The 22,240-nt window shown below is 41.2% G+C and overlaps 2 protein-coding genes across 3 annotated transcripts in view; one reads left to right on the top strand and one right to left on the bottom strand.

Moving 5' to 3' along the window:
- tpk1 (thiamin pyrophosphokinase 1) overlaps nucleotides 1–19,140 on the top strand; it is a 72,717-nt gene extending 53,577 nt beyond the window's left edge. Inside the window, exon 9 of the mRNA XM_084565991.1 lies at nucleotides 18,492–19,140. Coding sequence (XP_084422117.1) covers nucleotides 18,492–18,637 — 146 coding nt within the window. The 3' untranslated portion in view covers nucleotides 18,638–19,140. The remainder of the gene's footprint in view (nucleotides 1–18,491) is intronic.
- A 112-nt stretch (nucleotides 19,141–19,252) lies between these two features.
- On the bottom strand, nucleotides 19,253–22,194 carry sec61g (SEC61 translocon subunit gamma; the record flags this gene model as incomplete). Of its 2 annotated transcripts, none has more annotated exons than XR_014699581.1 (3): nucleotides 21,605–21,643; nucleotides 21,332–21,434; nucleotides 19,253–19,424 (listed from the first exon to the last, which is right to left on the bottom strand). XR_014699581.1 is itself a non-coding variant. In XM_084565992.1 (3 exons), the coding sequence occupies exons 2-3, from the start codon at nucleotides 21,696–21,698 to the stop codon at nucleotides 21,328–21,330; spliced, it is 201 nt and encodes a 66-aa protein (XP_084422118.1). In that variant the 5' UTR covers nucleotides 21,699–21,708; nucleotides 22,086–22,194. The 2 variants fall into 2 exon arrangements, 1 of the variants encoding a protein (XP_084422118.1); XM_084565992.1 differs by lacking the exon at nucleotides 19,253–19,424 and adding an exon at nucleotides 22,086–22,194 and having other exon boundaries at nucleotides 21,328–21,434; nucleotides 21,605–21,708.
- Between the last annotated feature and the right edge of the window lie 46 nt (nucleotides 22,195–22,240).

Here is a 22,240-nt window from a genome sequence, read left to right as displayed (position 1 = left end):
TATATACAAAGTTCCTGCAATATGTTGCTATTCCTTACTACATTACTTGTGCATAAGTAATGCCAGATTTCGACTAAGGATTTTTTTATTTTTATTTTTTCTTCATAGCCTTTACTAAGCTCAAGCTGGGTTGCTGATACCAGCGATTATGCAAAATAAGGGTGAGCTCTTTGCACTTTCATTGGTCATACTCAGGCACATAAATACAAACTGAGTTCTAGTTGGGCAGCCTCTGATTGTTGTGGGCATTACCTGAAGTAATACTTAAGGACGCTAGCCAATTTATTTGCGGTTATTTGCAAGTAGCCCTAACCCCTACTTTTCTTTGCTCTAGCGCTTTCCTTTGCCCTTGCTCTACCCCACAGAAAATGAGTGGCACTGGACCGCCAACAGCAAATAACCACTGTAACATTAATCTGACACGGAGGGATGTCATTGAGCCTCAACAGCCAGGAAAGCAGGAGAGGAGTTACCCACTGGAAACCACTGACACGCTCAGCTCTGGCACGGCAACCTTGAGATCACACTGTGCTCTTGTGCGTGTTCAAACACATTAATTCCTGCACTTATTTGGAGATCGGGGTTTGCTCTCAACTGTCTCTAGCATTATGGATTTATTCACACTGATTATAATGTTTAGCAGTGTTTGGCATTAAATCTCTCAGATCTGGAAATATTCAGCTTGGCAAACCTCATACACGCACCGATGTTGAATACTGAAGTCATTCAGTAACGTAGGAGGAATTTTATGCCCTGTTTTGTTTTCTACATTTTTTCCATCCCTGCTTAGATGCCATGAAAAATCCCTGTGGCGAACCCATGACGTCAAGGTCATTACGATACTTGACCTACACGTTGCTGCATTCTTTTTTCCCCCCTTATAACCTGTGCATGAACCTGACATGAGCAGCCGCAAGTTCAATAAACAAACAGAAAATGTAATCTGTAAATTTGAATAATTAATGACTCTCTATACTAAATATGCATATATAGGTATATATGCACATATTAAATGTTGTGTAATGTTAAGCTCGTTCCATTCAGGTAGTAAGGGGAGATATATTTGACCTACTAAAGCTAATCTGCCTTATAACTACTACCATGTTTTATAGACCCACTTACAACCAAATGTAATTGTGGAGTTAAAGCCGACTGGTATGTGTTTATGCACCGTGTACATTTGTGAAACTGCGCTATGTAAAGAAATGCCATTTTTTCTTTGAAAGTTTTGAGAAGTTTTAACATTATCCCACGATATGCTGCCATGCTGAGGTTGGATTTTAGTGTAAGACAGCGGGTGTGGGTGGATGATGGAGAGTTAGGGGATTCCATGTAGGTGTTGCATTCCTTGATAATGGGGCGCTTGCAAAACATGGATTTTTGGATACTGTTCAGTCTAAATTTGTTGTAGGAGGTTGCACAACATGACTTTTTTGTGATGATTTGGACTTAAATTCTCAAAGATAAAAAGGTTTCGACTTGGCTTTTTGCTTCTATGTACACCGATCAGGCATAACATTATGACCACCTTCCTAATATTGTGTAGGTATCTCCTTGTGCCTCCAAAACAGTTGTGACTCATCAGAGAATGGACATGGGCCTTCTGAGGGTGTCCTGTGGTGTCTGGCAACAGAATGTTGTTAGAAGTGGTGGGCGGATCGATCCAAATGTCGATATTGATCGATACTAATATAATGAGATTGATATAATGAGTTTCAGTTTCTCTCTCCTCTCTCTCTCTACAACTGCAGCGGTTTAATTAAAGAGGCGACCTGACTGTGTTTGTCTAAATGCTGCTGCTGTCACAGAGCAGAGCAGGCTCACTTTCTCCTCCTAATTGTATTGTAGTTTCTGAACACTCTGCCTGAAAAACAATTTGTTTTCATTTCTTCTCAAGTGATAATTTTGTGTTTTGTGTTTTTGTGTGTATTTCTATTTACTTATAAACTTTGTCCAAATTCTGTACTGGATTGTAACTGATTGATAATCCAAAAGACAAATAACAATAACAGTTAAAGGTCATAAAAATTCATTCAGATTCAGATTGATGATGCATCCACCTTAATTATTAAAAAGTATCGATATTGATATCGGTATCGGCGATACTGGCCCTGTATTTACTTGGTATCGGAATGGATACCAAATCTGGTGGTATCGCACACCACTACTTGTTACTGGGGGCCTTTGGTCCTATGGGTTGAGGGGCGGGGGCTCTGTGGATCATCCCAGATACTTGATCAGTTTGGGATCTAGTGAATTTGGAGGCCAGGTCAACCTTGTGCTGTTCTTCATGTCATGTCAGGCTGCATCCTGCAGGGGATGGTTGCTGCCATCAAGGAGTGTCATTGCTATGAGGTGGGGGTGCATGGTCAGGTCTTGGTGGGTGGTACTTGTCTAAGTAACATCCACAAAAATGCCAGATCGAAACGCTTCCCAGAAGAACATTGTGTTGTCACAAGATGTTATTTACTTCTCCTGTGAGTGGTCATAATGTTATGCCTGATCATTGTATATTGCATTGTTCTGTATATTCATGTAAATGACATGAAAGTTACTAAACCTCTTCTTGGCAGTCCTCAAAATGATTAAAGCTCGTGAAAAAGACATTTTGAATTCGAGAGTAATGAATGTTTTAAATTATCGTTTAAATTCATTTAATATGGGTGACACATACAATCTGTTGCCTCTGGGTTAATGTGATGTCTTTGAGCAGAGCTGTCTTCCATAGCTTTCATGGTCTGTGTTGAAAGTGAAAATTACATTTCTGAAGTCAGTTGTATGATCTGTGACATTTCAGTCAATAAAACGGCGTTCTCCACGGGATTGCCATCAAGTGAAGAACCTTCTTATGTGGGGTTATTATTAGGATTTTTGGATTTGATATCCGAATAATAATTCATCACACTTCTACCTGATGATGTGTTAATATCTAGTTTGATCCCATTTGGAATAGTGTCTTTTTAGTTGTTATGAAAATATCATTCTTACATTCATACTGACGGACTTTTTAAATACGATAGGAATATTGGTAGAATTCGAGTCCACAGTTAGCACATTAAATTCATCTGAACAAAAGTGTTTTGGACTTGATGAGCATTTCATATAAACACACACACGTGAAGTAAAGTGTAAAATTAAATCACGGCTGCTGACATGCCTCAGGGTTTAGGCTAAATGCTCAGTTTCCAATACACTTCTCATCAGTTTCCATCTATTGTGTTCCTGAAAAAGCAACTAGGGGTCAAGAGCATTAGTCCATGGATAGAATCCCTCCACCGTGCATTTGGAGGACTTTTAAATCATCACAAAACTTAATTCCAACAAGTGAAAGGCAAAGCCCTTATGGATGATTATGGTCGCAAAGGTCAGGGTGACAATGGTTCTCAATCTGTGACTGACTGACTGACGATTATGCTATATGTGTGTCTGTGTGTGAGTGTGTGTTTTCTGCTGGCATGCAGAAAATCTCCTTAGTCATTTCTTTGTGACTTAGCCCTCACCTACCCGACAGCTTAATATTAAAAAGCTTTCATCCTGCAGCGACACAGTCTGAGCTATGGCTTCTGGCACGGGTGTGTGTGTGTGTGTGTGTGTGTGTGTGTGTGTGTGTGTGTGTGTGTGTGATAGTGTGTTAAAACCTGCCTCGTCATGATGTTTTGGGCTTAGCGTGGATCATAATGAACAACAAATCTGAATAGCTGTCATGCACAAACCAACTCTTCCCTGCACAGTGAGTGGGCGAGTGTGAATGTATCCCTTTTATGCTTGTGTTTTATGTTTGTGGGTGTGCGTGCGCACATTTTATTGTGCTCCTGTCTGTGTTCTATCGTATGTTAGTTTCCTTAGATGTATGGGTAAGCAGATATGCACCATAAGTGTGTTGTTGTTGTTTTTGCATGTGACAAAACGTGAGAAAAATTTGTGTGGACGATAAACAATGGATGTCAGCTCACTGAACAACTGAGGAGGCTTTCTTCTGCAAGGTTTCCATTCAACTTAATATGTAAATAAGCTGCTAGTGCTCCTCAACAGTGGTTCATTATACCTTCAGTATCATCATGCTCATACCCACACATGCACACTAGAGCAGGACAGTAAATCAATATCAAAATCGCTATTCTAATTTAATAGAATAGAATAGGGGATATGGTTATTGTAATATCGAGATCTTACAGTAAATACTGCCCTGATTGATTTGTTTTTAATGGCATAAGTCATGTTTAGACCAACAGCAGCCAACACTTTTAGGAGTAGGAACTAAATGGTTCCTTTGGGACATGGGTTTCAACTGCAGACACAAAAATAGTAGAAATGTCATTTCTGTATGCGATTATACTATACAACAGCCTACTCCACTCCAGTCCAGCAGGTGGCGATAATGTATGGTAAAGGAAGAATAAACAACAGCTTGTTAAATTGCACTTTTTCATTGCAGGTCGCCGTTTCTGTTCCCAATGTTCCTGTACTTAATAACCACAAGGGGGGTGAAAAAAAAATTCAATTCAAACACTGGTCCCTGTGGTCGAATCACACTACCATACCTGCCAACTTTTCAAAAAACCTTGGAGTGAGATTTTGTCGTGGGTGACCAAAATTATGCCGTGCACGCAGTCACACAAATTGGTGGCTCAGATATAAGATAATTGGAATTAATTTGATGTTGTACCCATGTTGTACCCTGCATTCTGGTGGTTTGTGGGGAGGTCCAAAGCTGTTGATAGGGGCAGCCCACTGAAGATGGACAATATTGGTTACATTCTGTGAAGCAGACATAGCTGAAGGTCCACCCCCAGGAGATTTTGGATTAAGTAGATGTGGTTTCCAGCATTCTAGTGGATTTTTGGGCGGTCTGCTAAAGATGTGCAATACCTGAACTTATTCTGATTCATGTTCGGCATCATGACTTGTAGGTCTTAGTCTGTAGACTTGAGCTGAACATTCAACCAGAAAACTATCGGTGTGCCTAAATGACAATAAAGCCTTATTCATAGATCAGTGTTTAAGATTTGACCTAGGTAGGTTGATTGATATTTTGATTAAAATGGTATTAAACTAATTCTTAACTAAAACCTAACCTATGTTGTGAACAATTGTATTCTTAAGAGCACTTAATGATTTATGTTCAGCCAAAAACGACACAAGATTAGTTAGGGAGGGACATTATTCTTCATTCAAAGTCTCCCACCACACGGTCCATCAGAGACAAATAAAGTGCAACAAATAAAGTGCAACAAATAAAGTGCTTAAACAGTAGGCTACAACTTTTTCAAGCAATAAAACAGATGAATGCATTACAAAAATAGCTAAAATGAGGCATAATCAGTATCAGATGCAGATCAGAAGCTGGGTAAAGTCCTTGTCTATGATCTGTGTGCATGGTTATACTGGCCTAGTCTCAGCTCAGATTCTCTTCTTTATCAGACTTCTCAAAGTAGTTTCTGGTTACTCCTGCTGTCTTGGCGGTCTCTGTATCTCTTCTTCTGTCTACTTCGGGGTGCAGGCATAGATAGTAAAGGGGTGCACTGCAGGTGTAGCGCAGCGCAAAGGTTCAGGGGCGCTCATCAGCGCCATCTACCGTCGTGGAGTTTGAAAAGGAACGGAAGCGTCTCGGACCAAGATCGGATTTATTTTATTTTTTTTGCGTGAGAAATTGGATGTGTGGCGTGAGTGCGTGTGAAAACAGGCAAAACCGTGTGTCACACGGCGAAAGCGTGAGAGTTGGCAGCTCTGCACTACTACCAAAGGTACAAAGTCCCAGGGGGAAAGTTCCTACAGTGGAAATCAGCCAGGTCCAGGTACACATCCTTTGTATGCTGGGGGAACAAGCAACTTATATTCTATACAGCTGCTAGAATTGTGCCCCAGCATGATTTGCAAGTTTGACAAAAGAACTTCAAGAAATTGCTCAATTTAAGTTAAATTATGGTAAATCATTCGCACACAGGGTGGCACCGTTAGGCAGGGGACTGCTCGCTGTTGGACTCGCGCTCACATAACAGTGACTTTGCAGTCAGGACCTCTCAGCTCTGGAACTCACTGCTTGCAGAAGCTTTCTTGATACTTGCAGAATCAAATCACTTCCCAAGACTTATCTTTTCATAATAGCTTTTTGCGAATCCTTGCACAGTGTTGTATTGCCACTTCTCTTTATCTTTGGGGGATTTGTTTAATTTTACCTGTATTATTTCTATTGCTATTTGAGTCTAGACCTCGGTTCAACTTTGTAAAGCACTTTGTTTGAAAAGTGCAGTATAAATAAATGGTATTATTTATTATTTATTAGACATTGCACTCATGATCTAATGGTGGTCCCAAGTTGCACAACAAGGGTCAGCCATTGTGACATTGCTCTGAACTCAATACATATTCACCACAGATACAGTGCACATGCATTAAAGGGAAGAAACCACACTTGAAGCATATGTTGGGGTTGTGTAGTACAAGCGACACACGTGACAAAACTTCCCCATGTTCCTGAGCTTTTGATCTGATGTTCTGAGTTTCCCAAAGTACTGCACAGTGATCCCCATGTTCTTTGGTCTTTCTAGATTCAAATGCAGGAAATGTTACAGCTAGGTAGCCCACGTCTTGTGCACCCCATATACATGCCCCTACATATAGTTTTAGCGTTTCTTTCCAATTACTTTTTTTGTGTCTGCACTGTTTTTATCGAAATACCTCCACAAATGAAATAGCTCTGCTTGACTGTAGGACTACTCCATTGCATGCTAACAACTTCCACCCCACAGCACGTAGATGACGTGTATGACTACGTTGCCGTTGGAAGATCTTTGACCACCCGAGTAACTGTATATGTTATTATTATATTACGAAAAACAGTGTTTACAATATTTTTTTCCACTTTTCCATCTTGCATTCAGCCAGACATACGCAATATATAATGTACATGCCGAGTCCGGTATATACAAACACACACATCCATGCACAATTGTACGATATATACAGGCACCTTTCCCTCTTGTTCTCCTTCTCCCTCGGTCTTCAGCCCTTCCCGAGAGTCCATGTAATACACAGATAAGGCTTAATACCGCTGTGCACGACTCTAAAGACAGTGATGCACTGCATTTAAAAGGGCATCGCAAAGGTAAAGGATCTTCAAATGACCCACTAGGTGGTGTTCCTTATCTCATTGTCCCAGCAGTGTGCAGACACACATACGCAAGGAGACGACCAGCATTTGCAGGCGCCAGCGTCTGTTCGCGCGTAAACATGAGACACGTCGACACACATGCGCCAAGTCTAACGCGGGCAGGTGCTGAGTTTGATAAAAAGCAAACACATGAAACACAGATGGATTTCTGCGGCAAAGTCTCCCGGAGAGCTGAGGCAATTGAGAAATCTTAATTAAAAGTAAACTTTGGGCAAGATTAGAAAGCTTGGCCTCGCCGTTAATGAGAGCATGCTGTTTATGAAATGTAAGCCTTCAAAAACACGTCGGAATGCAAATGAGACTGTGTTTGAATAAGGACGACACGTTCCGTATTTTTAGTTACACTCGCTGGGAGAGTATAGATATGCAGTATTTTGACAACATAGGCATGCAGAAGGAGTTGCGTGTAGAGTAATTAGCATAATTAATACTTGCTGAGACGAATAGGTGCAGTTAATAATATCTTCAGCAATTCATGGCCACTTCTGTAATTGCACTGAACTTTGATATACCTGTGAAAGCAGCGGTGAAAATCCTTGCTTTACTTGGTGCACTCTTTGTGGAAACTTTCCTAATACATACTTTATTGACAAAAGCAGCAGGGATTTCTGTTGTGTTGAAGTTCTAAGTCAGATTTTGAGATGTGATGTCTGGCTCGGAAAATTTAACAACCTTCCTCGAAAATAGGGGGGCGAGGGGAAGCATTTCAACATGGCCTCAGAAATTAATAAATGTTGACAGGACTGGTTTGCTTTAGCAGCTAAAATGTTGTGCAGCTTGAGCCTTTAGCATTATGTGCAGGCTGAGTTTTCAGTATTCAGAAGGCATTCTAAATACTGGATGGGATTGTTTTCAGTGGAGGGCAAAGCAGCGTACTTTATCTTGTAGTCCAACAGATAGATGCGTCTGACAAACTTGGTTCAGTGAGGTCTAACCCAGTGTCCCTGCCAGAGGCAGACATCTCTACTGTGAGATCTCTCCTTTTCCTTCTGTTTCTCAAGATGCAAACATGCACCCTGACCTTCTCTTATTCTTTTCATATCCTTTTCATTTTTTTCCCCTCTCCCTGCCCGTGTTTTTCTACTTCTACCCTCGCTGAATGTCTCCTTCTTTCAAGCAGAAATAATCTATTCCCCCTTTTATCTGTCTTGCTTTTCCTTTTTTACGTGTTCTCTTCACACTGTTCCTCTGCTTCACCTTTATACATAATGTGCCTGCCTCACCTCTCTCGGCCCTTCTGCCAACCCCCCTCCCATCTCCATCCTGTTCTAGCGCTCCCTCTATTCCCTCTCATTTCCTCCCTCTCTCCTGCTGGCTAAGGTCCTAGACAGGGGAGATGAAAAGTGTATGTATTCTGTAGCAGCACAGTGTGACCGCGGGTGGGAAAACTGCTGTTTTATGGTTTTATTTATGGATCTGTAGATTTCTGATGCCACGCACATCACACACGGGTGCAGAGGGGGAAATGAAGAGCAGCCCGACGTGAACTGCTGCTAGTACCCCCAACGGAGCTGCAGACTAGCAAGGAGGGAAAGGAGTGCACACACACACACACACACACTTCAAGTATTTTGGACAAACTATGTATTAGCTGCAACCTACTGTGAAGACACTCCTGTGCACATATACAGTATGGGGACGTGTTAAGTATTCATGGCAGGACGTTCATTTACACAAACATATCAATTCATCTAGTCAGGCCCTCCATTAAGCCAAACTGATCGCCCTCAAACCTCAAAATACATACACCGATCAGGCATAACATTAAGACCACCTTGCTAATATTGCATAGGTCTCCTTGTGCCTCCAAAACAGTTCGGAGACTGGACATGGGCCTTCTGATAGTGTCCTGTGGTGTCTGGCTACAGAATGTTGTTAGTGGGGTCCTTTGGGTCCTACGAGTTGAGGGGAGGGGCCTCTGTGGATCAGGCTTGTTCCAGATACTTTGGGATCTAGTGAATTTGGAGGCCAGGTCAACACTTTGTGCTGTTTTCCATGTTTTTTGAGTTGTTCCTAAACCGTTTTTGTGTGTGTGCCTTTGTCAGGCTGCATCCTGCTGGGGATGACTGCTGCCATCAAGGAGTGTCATTGCTATGGGGTGGGGGTGTCTGGTCTGGTCTAGGTGGGTGCTACAAGTAACATTCACACAAATGCCAGGTCAAAGTTTCCCAACAGAACATTGTATTGTCACAAGATGGTCAATGTTATTTACTTCTCCTGTCAGTGGTTTTAATGTTGTGGCTGATCGGTGTACTTTGCTCCACTGTCTGTCTCTCAACTCATTTGCTGCCACATCCCCAGCAGAGATGAGTTTTCTTATCTGAAGGTCAACTAAAGCCAGAGCAGTGTTTGTCACCTCACACTCTTAAACCCAGCAGCATTTAAAGCATGCGGCTATCATCGCACAGCAGATGCTGCCAACACTGCTGGTGCACACTTTAACTCGTGTCACGGCCAATAAATATCCTTAGATATGAGGAGAATGTCAGGTGTAAAACAAAATGAATGACTGCTGCATTGAAATTACAGTTCAATATAATATACTGCGCTTGAATTCCCCAATAGAACCAGATTAATGATGTTTGAAATGCCATTTATTGGTGATCTTATTAGTGCACAAACAAAACTCTCAAGAGGCTCTCATGTAGCTTTGCATCTGAATTGTTCTCCCGGCGAAGCTAAAAATGTTTTCTTGCATTCTGTTAGAGTAAGATACGACTTGAATAATGTAGTTGTGCATTAAGTTGTGCATTAATTTAAGTCTACTCATCCATCTAAAACTTTCAAACAAATGTGAGCTTACAACTTTCGTCTTCTGAAAGTTTTCTGTGTGTTCCCCTAGATTGTTCAGTGGATCTTAAGTGAAATGTCCATATTATTTTGTCTCAACTTAAACAGGTATAGCCTCCATAAAGTCAGTTTATTGTAACCACATATAATGTTGTCCTCAGAACTGCATTATTGTGCGAAACCCTGCCACACGCTCACCTCATTTCAGTAATTTGGACAGCTCGGCACTGAACAAACACGATTTGTAGCAAATGATTTTCTCCGTCGCACCATGAAGCATGATGAAATTTGATAGCACACTGGTCTGAAGGAGTGGAAGATCGACCCCCTGACAGACTATGAGTGTAATTTGCCTCTCCATGACAAGTCGTGTTAAAAGGGGGACACACGTGTCTTGCTAAACACATCCAGATGTAATGGGAAGAGAAAATGATGCTCAGTGTTTTGTTTTCCCCCCCGAAAGGTGTCACACTTTGCTGTCAGTGAACAATTTCATCCTTCATTACGAATGACTAGCAAAATTAGATGGGCAGCTTTGATTCACCCTGAGGTTTTTTTTCAAGATCAGAATGGCAGGAGCCACACGTGGCGTCCTGAGTGATTCAGACATAGACTGTATATAAATAGGTACAACGCATCCTCACTTCCTTGCATTTTTGCAAACTTAGAGCCAGAGTCTGCACAGTACGGTCCGAGAGTGGAGCCATGCGAAGCCACATTGTCGATGACCCCGACCACACTTCCTCTAGACTTACTCACATTTTTGTTTAGTAAATAGTGCGCTCTGCTCTACCTCCAACAATTACAAAGAAATGTTGGATACACTGCACTCATTTATTTAAACTTACTAAAACAAAACTCATTAGAAATAGACACTTGAGTATACATTAGCATTATATTAATTACCAAAAACGACAGAAACCATCCTTGACATAAAATTATTTGATGTGTACTCTAGTGTTTTAGTTTGGTCCAAGTCCCATCCACTAACATAAAGGGGGTGGAGCTTATGACCTATACTGCAGCCAGTCACCAGGGGGAGCTCTACTTGCTTTGGCTTCACTTTTGAGGAGCTGTCCCACCGTCCATCTTTATACTGTCTATGGCCTGAGTTCACAAGTGGGCAGCTCTAAGCATATGTGTTCACACCTGGCATCAAAAAGTGTCTCAACATGTGTACTGAGCGATCACTTGTGCTAATGTGCTCATTAGTGAAGTAGCTCTCGCTCTCCAAGAGCACACATGTTCAGTTATTTATTCCTTCATGTCTGTCCCTGATGCTAGTTATTGCACAAAAGCTCAGGTTAGAACTCAAACTCTCAAAGCATCCATTTGCACAGTAATGTCACTGTCCTGCTGTTTGCAGCAATGAAAGAAAAATCTCCACTATTCATTATTTAGTTTGCCAACACCCACAAGGGCAACATATATTTAAAGGTTACTAATGAATAGATGGCACTTTCCAGTGCTTTTGCTATTTGTGTCATTCAATCATAACAGCCTCTCTGTGTCTTTTCAGAATTCACTCAATTCAATTCAAATGTGGTCTGAACAAAGGGGTATAAATCAAATGCTTCCTGTACTTTAAAAGATGGCCACTTGTACGTTGACTGTTAGTAACTACAGTCGATCACAGATATTCACTGCTTGTGTTTCATATGCTTCCTACGGTACCTTTAATGTGTCTTTTTCTAAAATTTAAGCAGCGACAGCTCTCTCTCTTTAAAAATAAAACCAAACACCTATTATTCTCCTCTCTACCTGTCCACTGCCTTGCGAGTGTCTGCGAGTCTCTCCTCTCATCGCCCACCCTCTCTCCTGGGTAATTTGTTGAGTAAATACGGTCTACTTACAGCTGACGGGCCCTTTCGGCTGTGGCGCTGGAAATGCAATTACAGGCAGCAAACATCTCCATTGTTATCACTGGAGGGTGCAACGCTCATTTTGGCCCCCCCACTTGATGGGGTTGGGGGGGGGGGCATTATTGATCGGTATCAGCTTTGAGGAGGGGATTACTAATGAAGCCATCTGAAAGCCTTTTGTGCTTTGGAAAGTTTGCATGCGCATATGTGTGCGTGTCTTTAAGTGTGTGAGCAGGTTTGTTAATGGATGTGTGTGTGAGAAACAGACAGATGGCGATACTGTGTGATAGTAAATGTAGGTGCCTCTCTTCCTTCCTGTTGTGAATGACTCCTAATGCTTTCTATTGTGGTGCTCTGCTGCCTCTACTGGTAACATTGTTAATTACACCTCTCAATAACTGATCACCCTGTTTATTCCACTGATTCCCTGGACACTTACTGTGGACCTTAATTCAAACAGTACACAGAGACTTTGAAGTGAATCAAAGATTTGATTTTCCCATTTAAATGAACGTTAAGTCACCATGTGCCATCTAAGGTGACTGACCCACTGATGAAATGATTTGAAACTTATTACAGTAATAGGAAACGGGTGTCTGTGGAGACATTCCTGCATAAAATCACAAGCACGGCTACTTTTTGCATGGAAGCCTCAAAGCCTTCCTCATTATACAACTGTGAGGCACAAAGTGGTTCTGCCTGAAGTAGCTTGTTTTTGGCAATAAGACAATTTCCTGTATTCAGTGGTGTTGCCTACATCAATTGTAGCTTTGTTCATTTTTTTCCCCCCAAACACTTGTTTGAATAACTATTTTACTACCTCCATGTTTATGTCCTTCCTGGAAACTCATCATGTCCAGTGATGTTTACCACTCATGGGGCAAACATGTGCAGAGAGATCAAGCATTTACATGGTAAATAGGCACCAGTATTTACCACTGAATGGATTTTCACCACCTTTCTCAATCTGATTGACAATCCCTTCTGATTACACCAGAGTCTGCGCCGATTGAGGAGATCACATAACATATTTGCATTTAAAATTGGACATTATTCAGATTATCAGTTGAATACTGGAGTCCAGGTAAATGTGGCCAGTGATGTTTGATTAATCATCTTCCTGCACAAAACAATTATTGCCATAGGTGCCACCACAGAGAATGAAACAAATTCTACATATCTCACCTCCTTTTCAAATAATCCAAGCCCAGCATTAAGACGTGATGTGACAAAAATATAGACACTTCAATAACATACAATAACAAAACTGATCCCCTTTGACAGAAAACTGCATACGTATCTTATACCTAATCTATACAGGACTCTTGAAGACAGCTATAGAAAGTGTGCATGATCGATGACACATTTTTTAAGTTTTTCCAGCTGGTGGAAACACATTACCCTGTAGAGAGTAAAGTTCAAGCCAGCACTCCAACACAGGCGTTACTCTCATACAACCATAGCATAGACTGTGGCTCTGTGCTCACTCAATTATTAAGTAACCCAACTTCACATACAACTTATTTTCCGCCCTCATTCTGAGTCAAGCTGCTCTAATACCATGCTTGTTTGGCAGTCTTTGAAGCAGAATAGGATTTCTCTTTGTCCCCGTTTGATGTGCGTGCAGGCGCCTGTGGACAAATGATTCGCTTCATTCTCTCTTGTCTTTGTTCTTTTGTGTTCATTTTCACCCTTGCGCGATGTGATTGAACCAAACTATTTTTACGCATTCATAAAACTCTTACTTATTTGCTAATGCCATTATTCCGAGCCTTCAAAAGGAAGCTGAAACAATGCACAGTTATGGTTTGATCTACTAGGGTCCAATGTACTGGATGATATGTGACGTGTAGCATTGCTTACATCAGGTAGCATGGCTAATCTCTTTACATTTCACAAGAAAATAAAAATGACCTATATAATATACAAAGGCTGTATTCCCTTTGTAAGAGCCAGAAATTGTGCGTCTAAGTGTGGGCCATTAGATTTCTTTTCATCAAAGCGTAAAGCCCACCAAAAAATTGGATTACCTAAGATATTTTGTACTAATGATGCACCATAGCCGTCTTAGCAGCCAGTTGTTTAAGGCTGGAGGAAAATTGTCCCTTTAAATATTCCCAGACATGCAGCCTAATGATGAGTTTAAAATTTTGCTTAAAGTAATGCTTTTGAAATATGATTCGGTTTATGAAAACTCACTCACTCAGTGTATAGAAGAAACATCATATTCTTAGTTAAAACTTGGTGTATGAAACCATACACCGATCAGCCACAACATTAGAAACACTGACAGGACCATGACAGGAGAAGTGAATAACAATGACCATCTTGCGACAATTCAATGTTCTGCTGGGTAACCTCTGGACCTGACATTCATGTGGATGTTACTTAGAGACGTACCACCCACCTGGACCAGATCAGACACCCTCATCCCTTAGCAATGAAACACAGACACACACACACACAAAAACGGTTTAGGAACAACTAAAAAAAAACATGAAGAACAGCACAAGGTGTTGACCTGGCCTCCAAATTCCACAGATCCCAAACGGATCAAGCATCTGTGGGATGCACTGGAACAAGCCTTATCTACAGAGGTCCCCTCCCCTCAACCCATAGGACCCAAAGGCCCCCACTAACAACATTCTGTTGCCAAAAACCACAGGACACCCTCAGAAGTCCATTCTCTTATGAGTCAGAACTGTTTTGTAGGCACAAGGGAGACCTACACAATATTACATGGTGATGAATAGGTCATAATGTAATGCCTGATCAGTATATATAATTAAATATGCTTATTATAGCTTTGCATAGGGATGTTCTACTGGACTCTACCGACCTGTATGCAACTTCTCTTTCCAGTTTTAACCTGTAGGATCTTATTCTCACTTGGTACTTTATTAGAAACGTCATATTGATATTGAATTGCTCAATTAGTGTTAGCAGTTATTCCACAAAACACTGGACATATTCCTTAAAGATTCTGCTCCACATTGAAATGAACTGCTTCGTATAATGTCTACAGATTTTTGCTACTGAAAATCCATCTTTCAAATCTTCTAGTTCATCCCAAATGTGTTTTATTTGCTTCCGATCTGGTGACTAGGGAGGCCATTTGCTTTGGGCCATGGTGCATTATCATGCTGGAAGTAACCATTAGACAGCGGGTGGCCATAAAACGATGCACATGGTCAGCAGCAGCAATACTCAAATAGGCTGTGGCATACAAACGATGATTGATTGGTATCAAGGGGCCAAGAATGCATTCCCCCCACACCATTACACCGGCCTAATCTGTTGACACAAGGCATTTTGGGTCCATGGATTAATACTGTTGATGTGAAATTCTGATCCTACCATCTGCAACCTCAGCAAAAATTTACTTTCACTGAACTGGGATACTTTTTTTCCCGTCTGCCTCAAGGTTGGTGGTACAGCACATTCAGAGATCCTTTTCTCACCATAGTTGTAAACAACAGTCATCAGAGCTACTGCTTTTGTAACAAGTGTGGACATTGTCCTCTGACCTCTAAGATCAAGAAGGCATTTCCGTCCACATATCTGCCTCTCGTTGGACGTTTTTTCTCCGCACACGCTGACAAAGCTCTAGAGATAAGGTGCATTAAAATTCCAGCAGCAGATGAGCAGTACTCAAACCAGCTCATCTCGCACCAACAATCAATTCTAGAGATCTCAAATTTCCCGACTCTGATGTTTGGTGTTAACCGAAACTGCATCGACAGGACTTTATTCAATGCAGCCACTTTATTAGCCAATTGGATAATTGCATAAATAAGTAGATGTACAGGTGGTGTCAATAAAATCACTTTATGCTAAAATGTCACCAGAGATGCTTTCTGTGCTGTTGTTTCTACATAAACATATTGCTCTGAGTAGAGCAGAAAATGACTGACACAAAGAAACATACCCTTATCATTTCAGATGTGGATTGTTGTGCTCACAGCACTAATCCTCACTTCACTCACTTTCAAACATTGTTTATGGCCCACTGACACCAATCATGCAAATCAAATAGTAAAAGTAAATGAGAGATGAGTGCTGTAGAAGAAAAAAAACAAACATCTACAGAATCTTGATTTATGAAAGTGCTGACACACACAGGTGAAAGCCTGACAGAACCAAAAGCCACAGCACTTCTTCCTGACGTGAACATAATTGAAGGAGAATTTTGCAGATTTGCTGACAAGTAAAGTTGGAAATTAATTTACTGTTTAATTTGCTGCAGATGTTGCAGCAAGACAGTTGTGACATATAAATGTGAAGAAATACCAGAAAGCCCCCGGTGCGACTCTCCAATGGCGAGTATGGCCTTTTCATATTAGACACGATCCAACAGCTCCATTCTCAGGGTGCTTGTCAGCTCAGCTTGTTCAGAGCTAATGCTGCGTAAATAAATGTAACTGTTAATGGAGAAGGTGACGGGCAAATTCACATTTTTTGTCATTTGGGCTTGTTGAAGCATAATCGGTGATTTATTAGTTTGCATGACTAAATTCTTCACAAGAATTGTCAAGTACTATATGGACTAAGTTCTAACTATGTATATATTAGAGAGCTGAATGTTTTACTTAATACGGCAGAACATTGTAAATTTGTTATTCCAGTAACTTCATAAGTTCTTTCCACTCATACTGACAGAAACTGATGATACATAATTATGATAGAGGACTTTTCATACCAGTGCTTCACAAACGGAAGTAAAATATAAAATCTTTGGTTTATAAAACAAATAAAGCAAGAGGTTTCTGCTCAAGTACTTCGGACAACGTACCTTCTCGTAGAGAACCAACAGAGGTGGAGTGTAACTAAGTACATGGAGTGTAACTAGGTATTGTACTAAAGATTCTCAGTCTCAAGGCAATTTGACTTGTTTGCATTCTCTTGAAGACAGTTCCCCACTCATCCCAGAAGCTTCTTCAGTTCTAACTGACTGGTAGGGAGTTTAAGTTTGTATCTGGCACATCTGCTGTCCTGTTTTCTTTGTCCACACTAATAGGCGGCTTATACTTCTGCGTAAATTTCACAGACGCTACAGAGACAACGCAGAACTCTACGCAGACTGGTCCACTGTGATTGGTCCACTTGGTAGTGCCGTATTTCTGCTTTAGTATATCAGGCTGCTTCTCCATCTCCGCAATTTTCAGATTGATTGTTTTGGATCGCAAAGATAAAACACATCGAGGAAAGGTTAACTGAGGAGGTTCGGAGATACAAACGTTTGCATGACAGGTCTTCTGCAAAAGTTTCAGTCGCTGTTGTTGAAAGTGAAACAGGAAGTGGAAAGTGAAGCAGGAAGTAGAAACAAAAACTAACCCGACTGGCAAAAAAAACACAGCGCCAACTAGCAGTTGGTTGGTGTTTTACAGAATGAGCCAGACTGACGAGCGCACAAGTATAAATGGCTCGCAGCTGCGTTGGCGACGTACATAGGTGTCTATGTCCTGCAAAGGTATAAAGGTGATACTCTAACAACCCTCAACTAAATACAAATTCGAGCAAGTTGTACTGAGTTTTTTTCCTTTCAAGCCACTTTCTAAATATTGTACTTTTTACTTGACCACATTTATCCAACTGTTGTAGTCACCACTTGTCTTTCTGCCCACAAAACATTTCAAAAACTAAACGTGACATTTTATTAGAAACTTAACTAAAAACAGCTTTACTATTTTGATTATACTTGCAATTTCTGGCCATTTTCATTAGAAGTTAAATTAGAAAAAATGAATAAATGTCAATCTACAGTGAAAGTAATCATTAATACAAAATAGCTACAAGATTAGAATAGTATAACCTCGCTTTTAAATGAATGCCTGAGTAACGGTAATCTAATGAGAAAAATCTATCACAGGTGACATTTTTCTGCAGCAAGTATGTTCACTTGTATTACTTTAAGTAACTTAGACTGAGTTGATAGACATTGCCAGAGCACGAGTTTCATAGCTCAGTTTGAGCCAAGACCCCCTCACAACAAAGTTCTTGTATTTCCATAAAGAACCAGCAGGTGGCATAATTTGTATAACAATGTGCGTGGATTCTGTAGTTTGCTAGTTTGCCCACTTGAGGTCAGTGTTTTCTCCTTTATTCTATGTTTGGTTGACACGGTACACATGGTATAAAACACTTGTAAAACTATCTTTTCTGAATTCTTCTTCACAAAACTTTCCTCTTCTAAATGCTGTCCTTAAATAGTTCACTCACTCCCTTTCATAATAAAGGAAGCCAAACGAAAAAAAAAACCTTATGTGACTTCCACACCTCAGTGGTCACCTCTCCTGTTAGTGGCGGCTGAAGGCTTCCCATCTCAGAGGATTTGTAAGTACTTCAGTGAGCACAAAGTGGGAGTATTCTCAGCGGCCTGAGCATAATAGCCTTTGTGAATTTCTGTGGCCCTGGCCAGAGACCCTGTATGGCCTCAGATTACTTTGTTATATCCAAACTTTTTTTTTTTTGCTCAAGACACAATGAAAAGTCACATGGAATACCTCACCTTGGTTATCCAGGGACACAGGCTGCTCCAGTCTTCTCACACGAGGATTTGATGCATTACTTCATGAAGTAGTTTTTAAGTAGACATTAAGCATTGTATCAAACACTAGTACTTTGTTACTACTGTGTCTAATTTTCTTCGGTCTGTCTTCTCTATCCAGATAATCAGGACTTGCAGTTTGGGGTATTGGTGAGCACCTCCAACACCTACGAGCCCACGGAGTCTGGAACCCCCCGGAAGGCTGTAACTGTGACCACAGACAGGCCTCTGCTTTGGAGCATGGGCATCCATAAAAATGGGGAATGACACGAGTACATCCATCTCGATGCGAACAGCTGGTGTGAACATGTCACTAATCTATGGCAAAGTTCCTAGTTATACACATCATTTCCAGCAGAATATTCACTGAAAGGTGTTTTGAGTAAAGATCAGCTTAGGTGGAAAAGAAAAATGTGAATATCACTGAAGAGCCAATATATTTTCTTTCCCCCATCTCTATTCCATTTTGGCCATCCTTTCAAATGATAAGATACTGATACTACAGAAGTCATTTTGACAGGGATATAAACTGATGGGTACTATAGTATTATACTGTGATCTTGCCTTATTGCCTTGGCACCATGTAGTGTTAAAATGAACCATTTGAAAGTTTAATGCTGCCTTATACTCATCTCCATATGTGCAGGTATCAGCTCTGTATTGAAGCCTCCAGTATGTGCCTTTAACATCGTATTCTACCATTGTCTTTATCATTATGTGTCAAGTAATTCCTAACATCTCATATCACCTACGCCTTTCAATGCAAATGTAATACTGTACTTCTGAAAGTCAGAGAAGGTTTATAAAAAAAAATTTAAAAAACAAAGGTTGAATACATGTTGCAGGGGTATTAGTAGTATTTGAGTAGACAGGACAAATCAGTGTTTGGGTCTCCGCTTGTTTTTTTTATTTACACAGTCAAATAGAAATGTTGAGCACAGAATGTAAAAATTCAATCCCTTCAGTCCCCCATCACACCAGCCCGATAACACCACGGTCTCCTGTCCCCAGATAGTGAAGTTTGTGTTTTTGCTTGATCTCGATTTAACCACCACTAGAAGAAAAACAAGGTAGGCAGAGTTAGCAACCGGAGATATGTGTCCATATTTTTCTATGTAACATTCATTTTCCTTTAAATACTCATATCAGTATTACTGCAGTGACTTTGAATCACATACCCATCAGCACGTTTACACCTAACTGTCATAACAGCCCAAGCAGCGTTTGCTTTTTGTACATGTTTGTATAAAATGAGCACTGCTACCAGCGAGAGTTTTTCCAAGGCTGAGTTTGTGCAATCGTAGAATTACTTTCATACAATGTGCATTTGTTTTTTGCTGGAGAACTCGTGGACAAAACAAAACGGTTTGTGATCATGTTATGACTTTGTAATTGTAATTCTTTCATCATATATATTTCTAAACGACAACCGATATTGCACTTCAGTGTTAGGAGTCGGATAATTGAAAACAATGCTCAATAAGTGCTGCTATTTTTGGGTCAAGGTACTGTTTGTTTTTACAACAAGAAAGGCACTATGGTAGTGGTTGAAATAAATACAAAGATTTGTATTTTCTACATTGAGATGAATATACGAGACATTGCGACAAATTGTGTTATAACCATGCACTTTTGAAATACTTGGATAATATTCAATAAAAGCAGTTGATAAGGAAAATGAGAGCGTGGGTCAGTGATTCAATCAGCAATAAGAAATTCCTCTCTTAATGAAGAGTCATCACAGTTGTCAGTGAGATGATGGGATCAAATGAATCCCGACAGTCTTCCCGGACAGAAAAAGGACAGAAATTTCATACGTCTAGTTTAAACGACACAGAATCAGTGTGATACAACCTACTGTGTAAATAACTGTACTTACCAGGCATGCAAACTGGTCAGGGGTCAAAAAGGTGAGAAGAGTGTGAAGAGGGAAATGGCCACGAACACCCCCCCCCCCCCCCCCCCCCCCCCTTGGTAAACAGAGATTTACAAAGACAACAGACTACAAATTCACTAATTTTTTACCAAAAAAAAAACTTTTGAGCCATTGAGCCTGAACAGCTCAATGGCTGTTTTTCCTCGGGCCTGAAGGGCATATTTCACTGCTGGGCCTTTATTTTACTCAAGCACATCGCGGTCCAGGCCTTTATTGGAAGGAGGCCAGAATTAGAGGCAGGCCTTAATTTCTATTTGAGCAAAACGAACTACGAGTAGAATGAATAAAAACAAGATTTTGTGTCTATTTGAACCTATAAAATACTAGGTTGATTTATTGAAAACGTACCGTTACCATAACATGGTATGCATACAGAATATTAACAACAAATGAGCGGCGCGACGCGGTCGGAGCGCACTGAGGACAGTGAGTCCGCTGCCGGTCGGCAGTCGCGCCGGGAGCGAGTGGGACCCGTCCCTCCCCGCACGGAGAGAGGGCGCAGTGAGCACTGATTCCACGACCCCAGGGACCCCAAGTGAGATGCGGGGGGTCGCTGTAAAGCTCGCGGCCGGAGCCGACGAGCCACCTTCGCCCCGAGCACTTCCAGGTCGACCCAGAGCCGGTCGCGGCGCACCGCCACGGAGGAAATGCGCCCGGCGGGGGCCGGCCGACGCCGGGGAGAGGTCCCGCTGAGGGGATCCTCCCACACCGTGCCGCCGAAACCCTGACCCGCCGAGATGACCGGCCTTTATTTACCTCCGCTGACAGCGAGACCGGCAAATGTTGGAGACCCGGCCGCTAATGGAATACAGGCCAATATTAGAGGATTTACGGTATATAGAACATTATATTATTATATTATTAAAATATATTAAAATAAAAGTCAACGAGTAGGCTACCCCCCCCCCCCCCCCCCCCCCCCAAATATTTTCTCCTCGGATTTGCACGAATCACATAAGTCACCCAATTTGGATTGAAAACGGCGAATTTCGCCGAAAGGTGAGGAGTTTGCATGCCTGACTTACACAATGATGTTGTTGATGGGGATGTGGATGAGCTTGACGAAGAAGCCAATGAAACCCATGATGGCGAACCCGATGGCTGTGGCCATGGCAATCTTCTGAAACTCTGAATAAGGGCAGAAACAATCAATCAATTAAAAGAAAATACTGTCAGAGAAAGATAATTATTATTAAAAATGTTGATCCTTGTGCTCTGTGGATGCACCATTTGTTACTGGACAAGCTGTGATTTATGTAATGGGCAGATGCAAAACAAATTAAACCCTGAAAACCTACCTTTCCTGTCGGGTTTTGTGCATCTCTTTACGAGCCTTACGGAGTCTTTGACGAACTGCCGGCTGGGCTCAACGAACTGCATTACCTGATCCATGTTGATGAGGCTGCGGACAGAAATAAAAACGTATTAAAGCTTGGACCATTTTCAGTGCTGACGTTGCCTTCAGGAGCCCGAGTTAACCACGGTTTTCATAGCGTCAAAATAATCTTCCATAAAACATTAATCAATAACAAGAAACTAATACACCGTAATTCTTAAGAAACATGATTTAAAGGTAGTTATGTTACCTTAATGAACTTTAATCCTTAGCTAACGTTACTGTAAAACAAGCTAGCTATTACGTCGACGTAACCTTACGCTAGCTTAAAAGCCAACAAGTAAAACAAATTAAATCCCACGGGTTTTAACCATTAAGTTGGTAGCATTTCTGAAACAGAACTAGAAAAAATATATTATGGAAAAGAATAGCCAGCAACGAACCTGTTTTCGGCGTGATGTCTGGTGAGAAGGGAGTCAAGAGGAGTGAGAGCCACGTAGTTTCAACACAGCTAGTGGTTAGTAAGAAAGAGTGAAAAGCTGACGTATACTTTAACAGCGCATGCGTGTAACACTTTGACCTGTTGCCTCTGCTGCCA

Source organism: Chelon labrosus (assembly GCF_963514085.1).
Source record: "Chelon labrosus genome assembly, chromosome: 18".
NCBI classification, from domain to species: Eukaryota; Metazoa; Chordata; class Actinopteri; order Mugiliformes; family Mugilidae; genus Chelon; species Chelon labrosus.
This window is presented reverse-complemented; position numbering and strand designations above follow the sequence as displayed.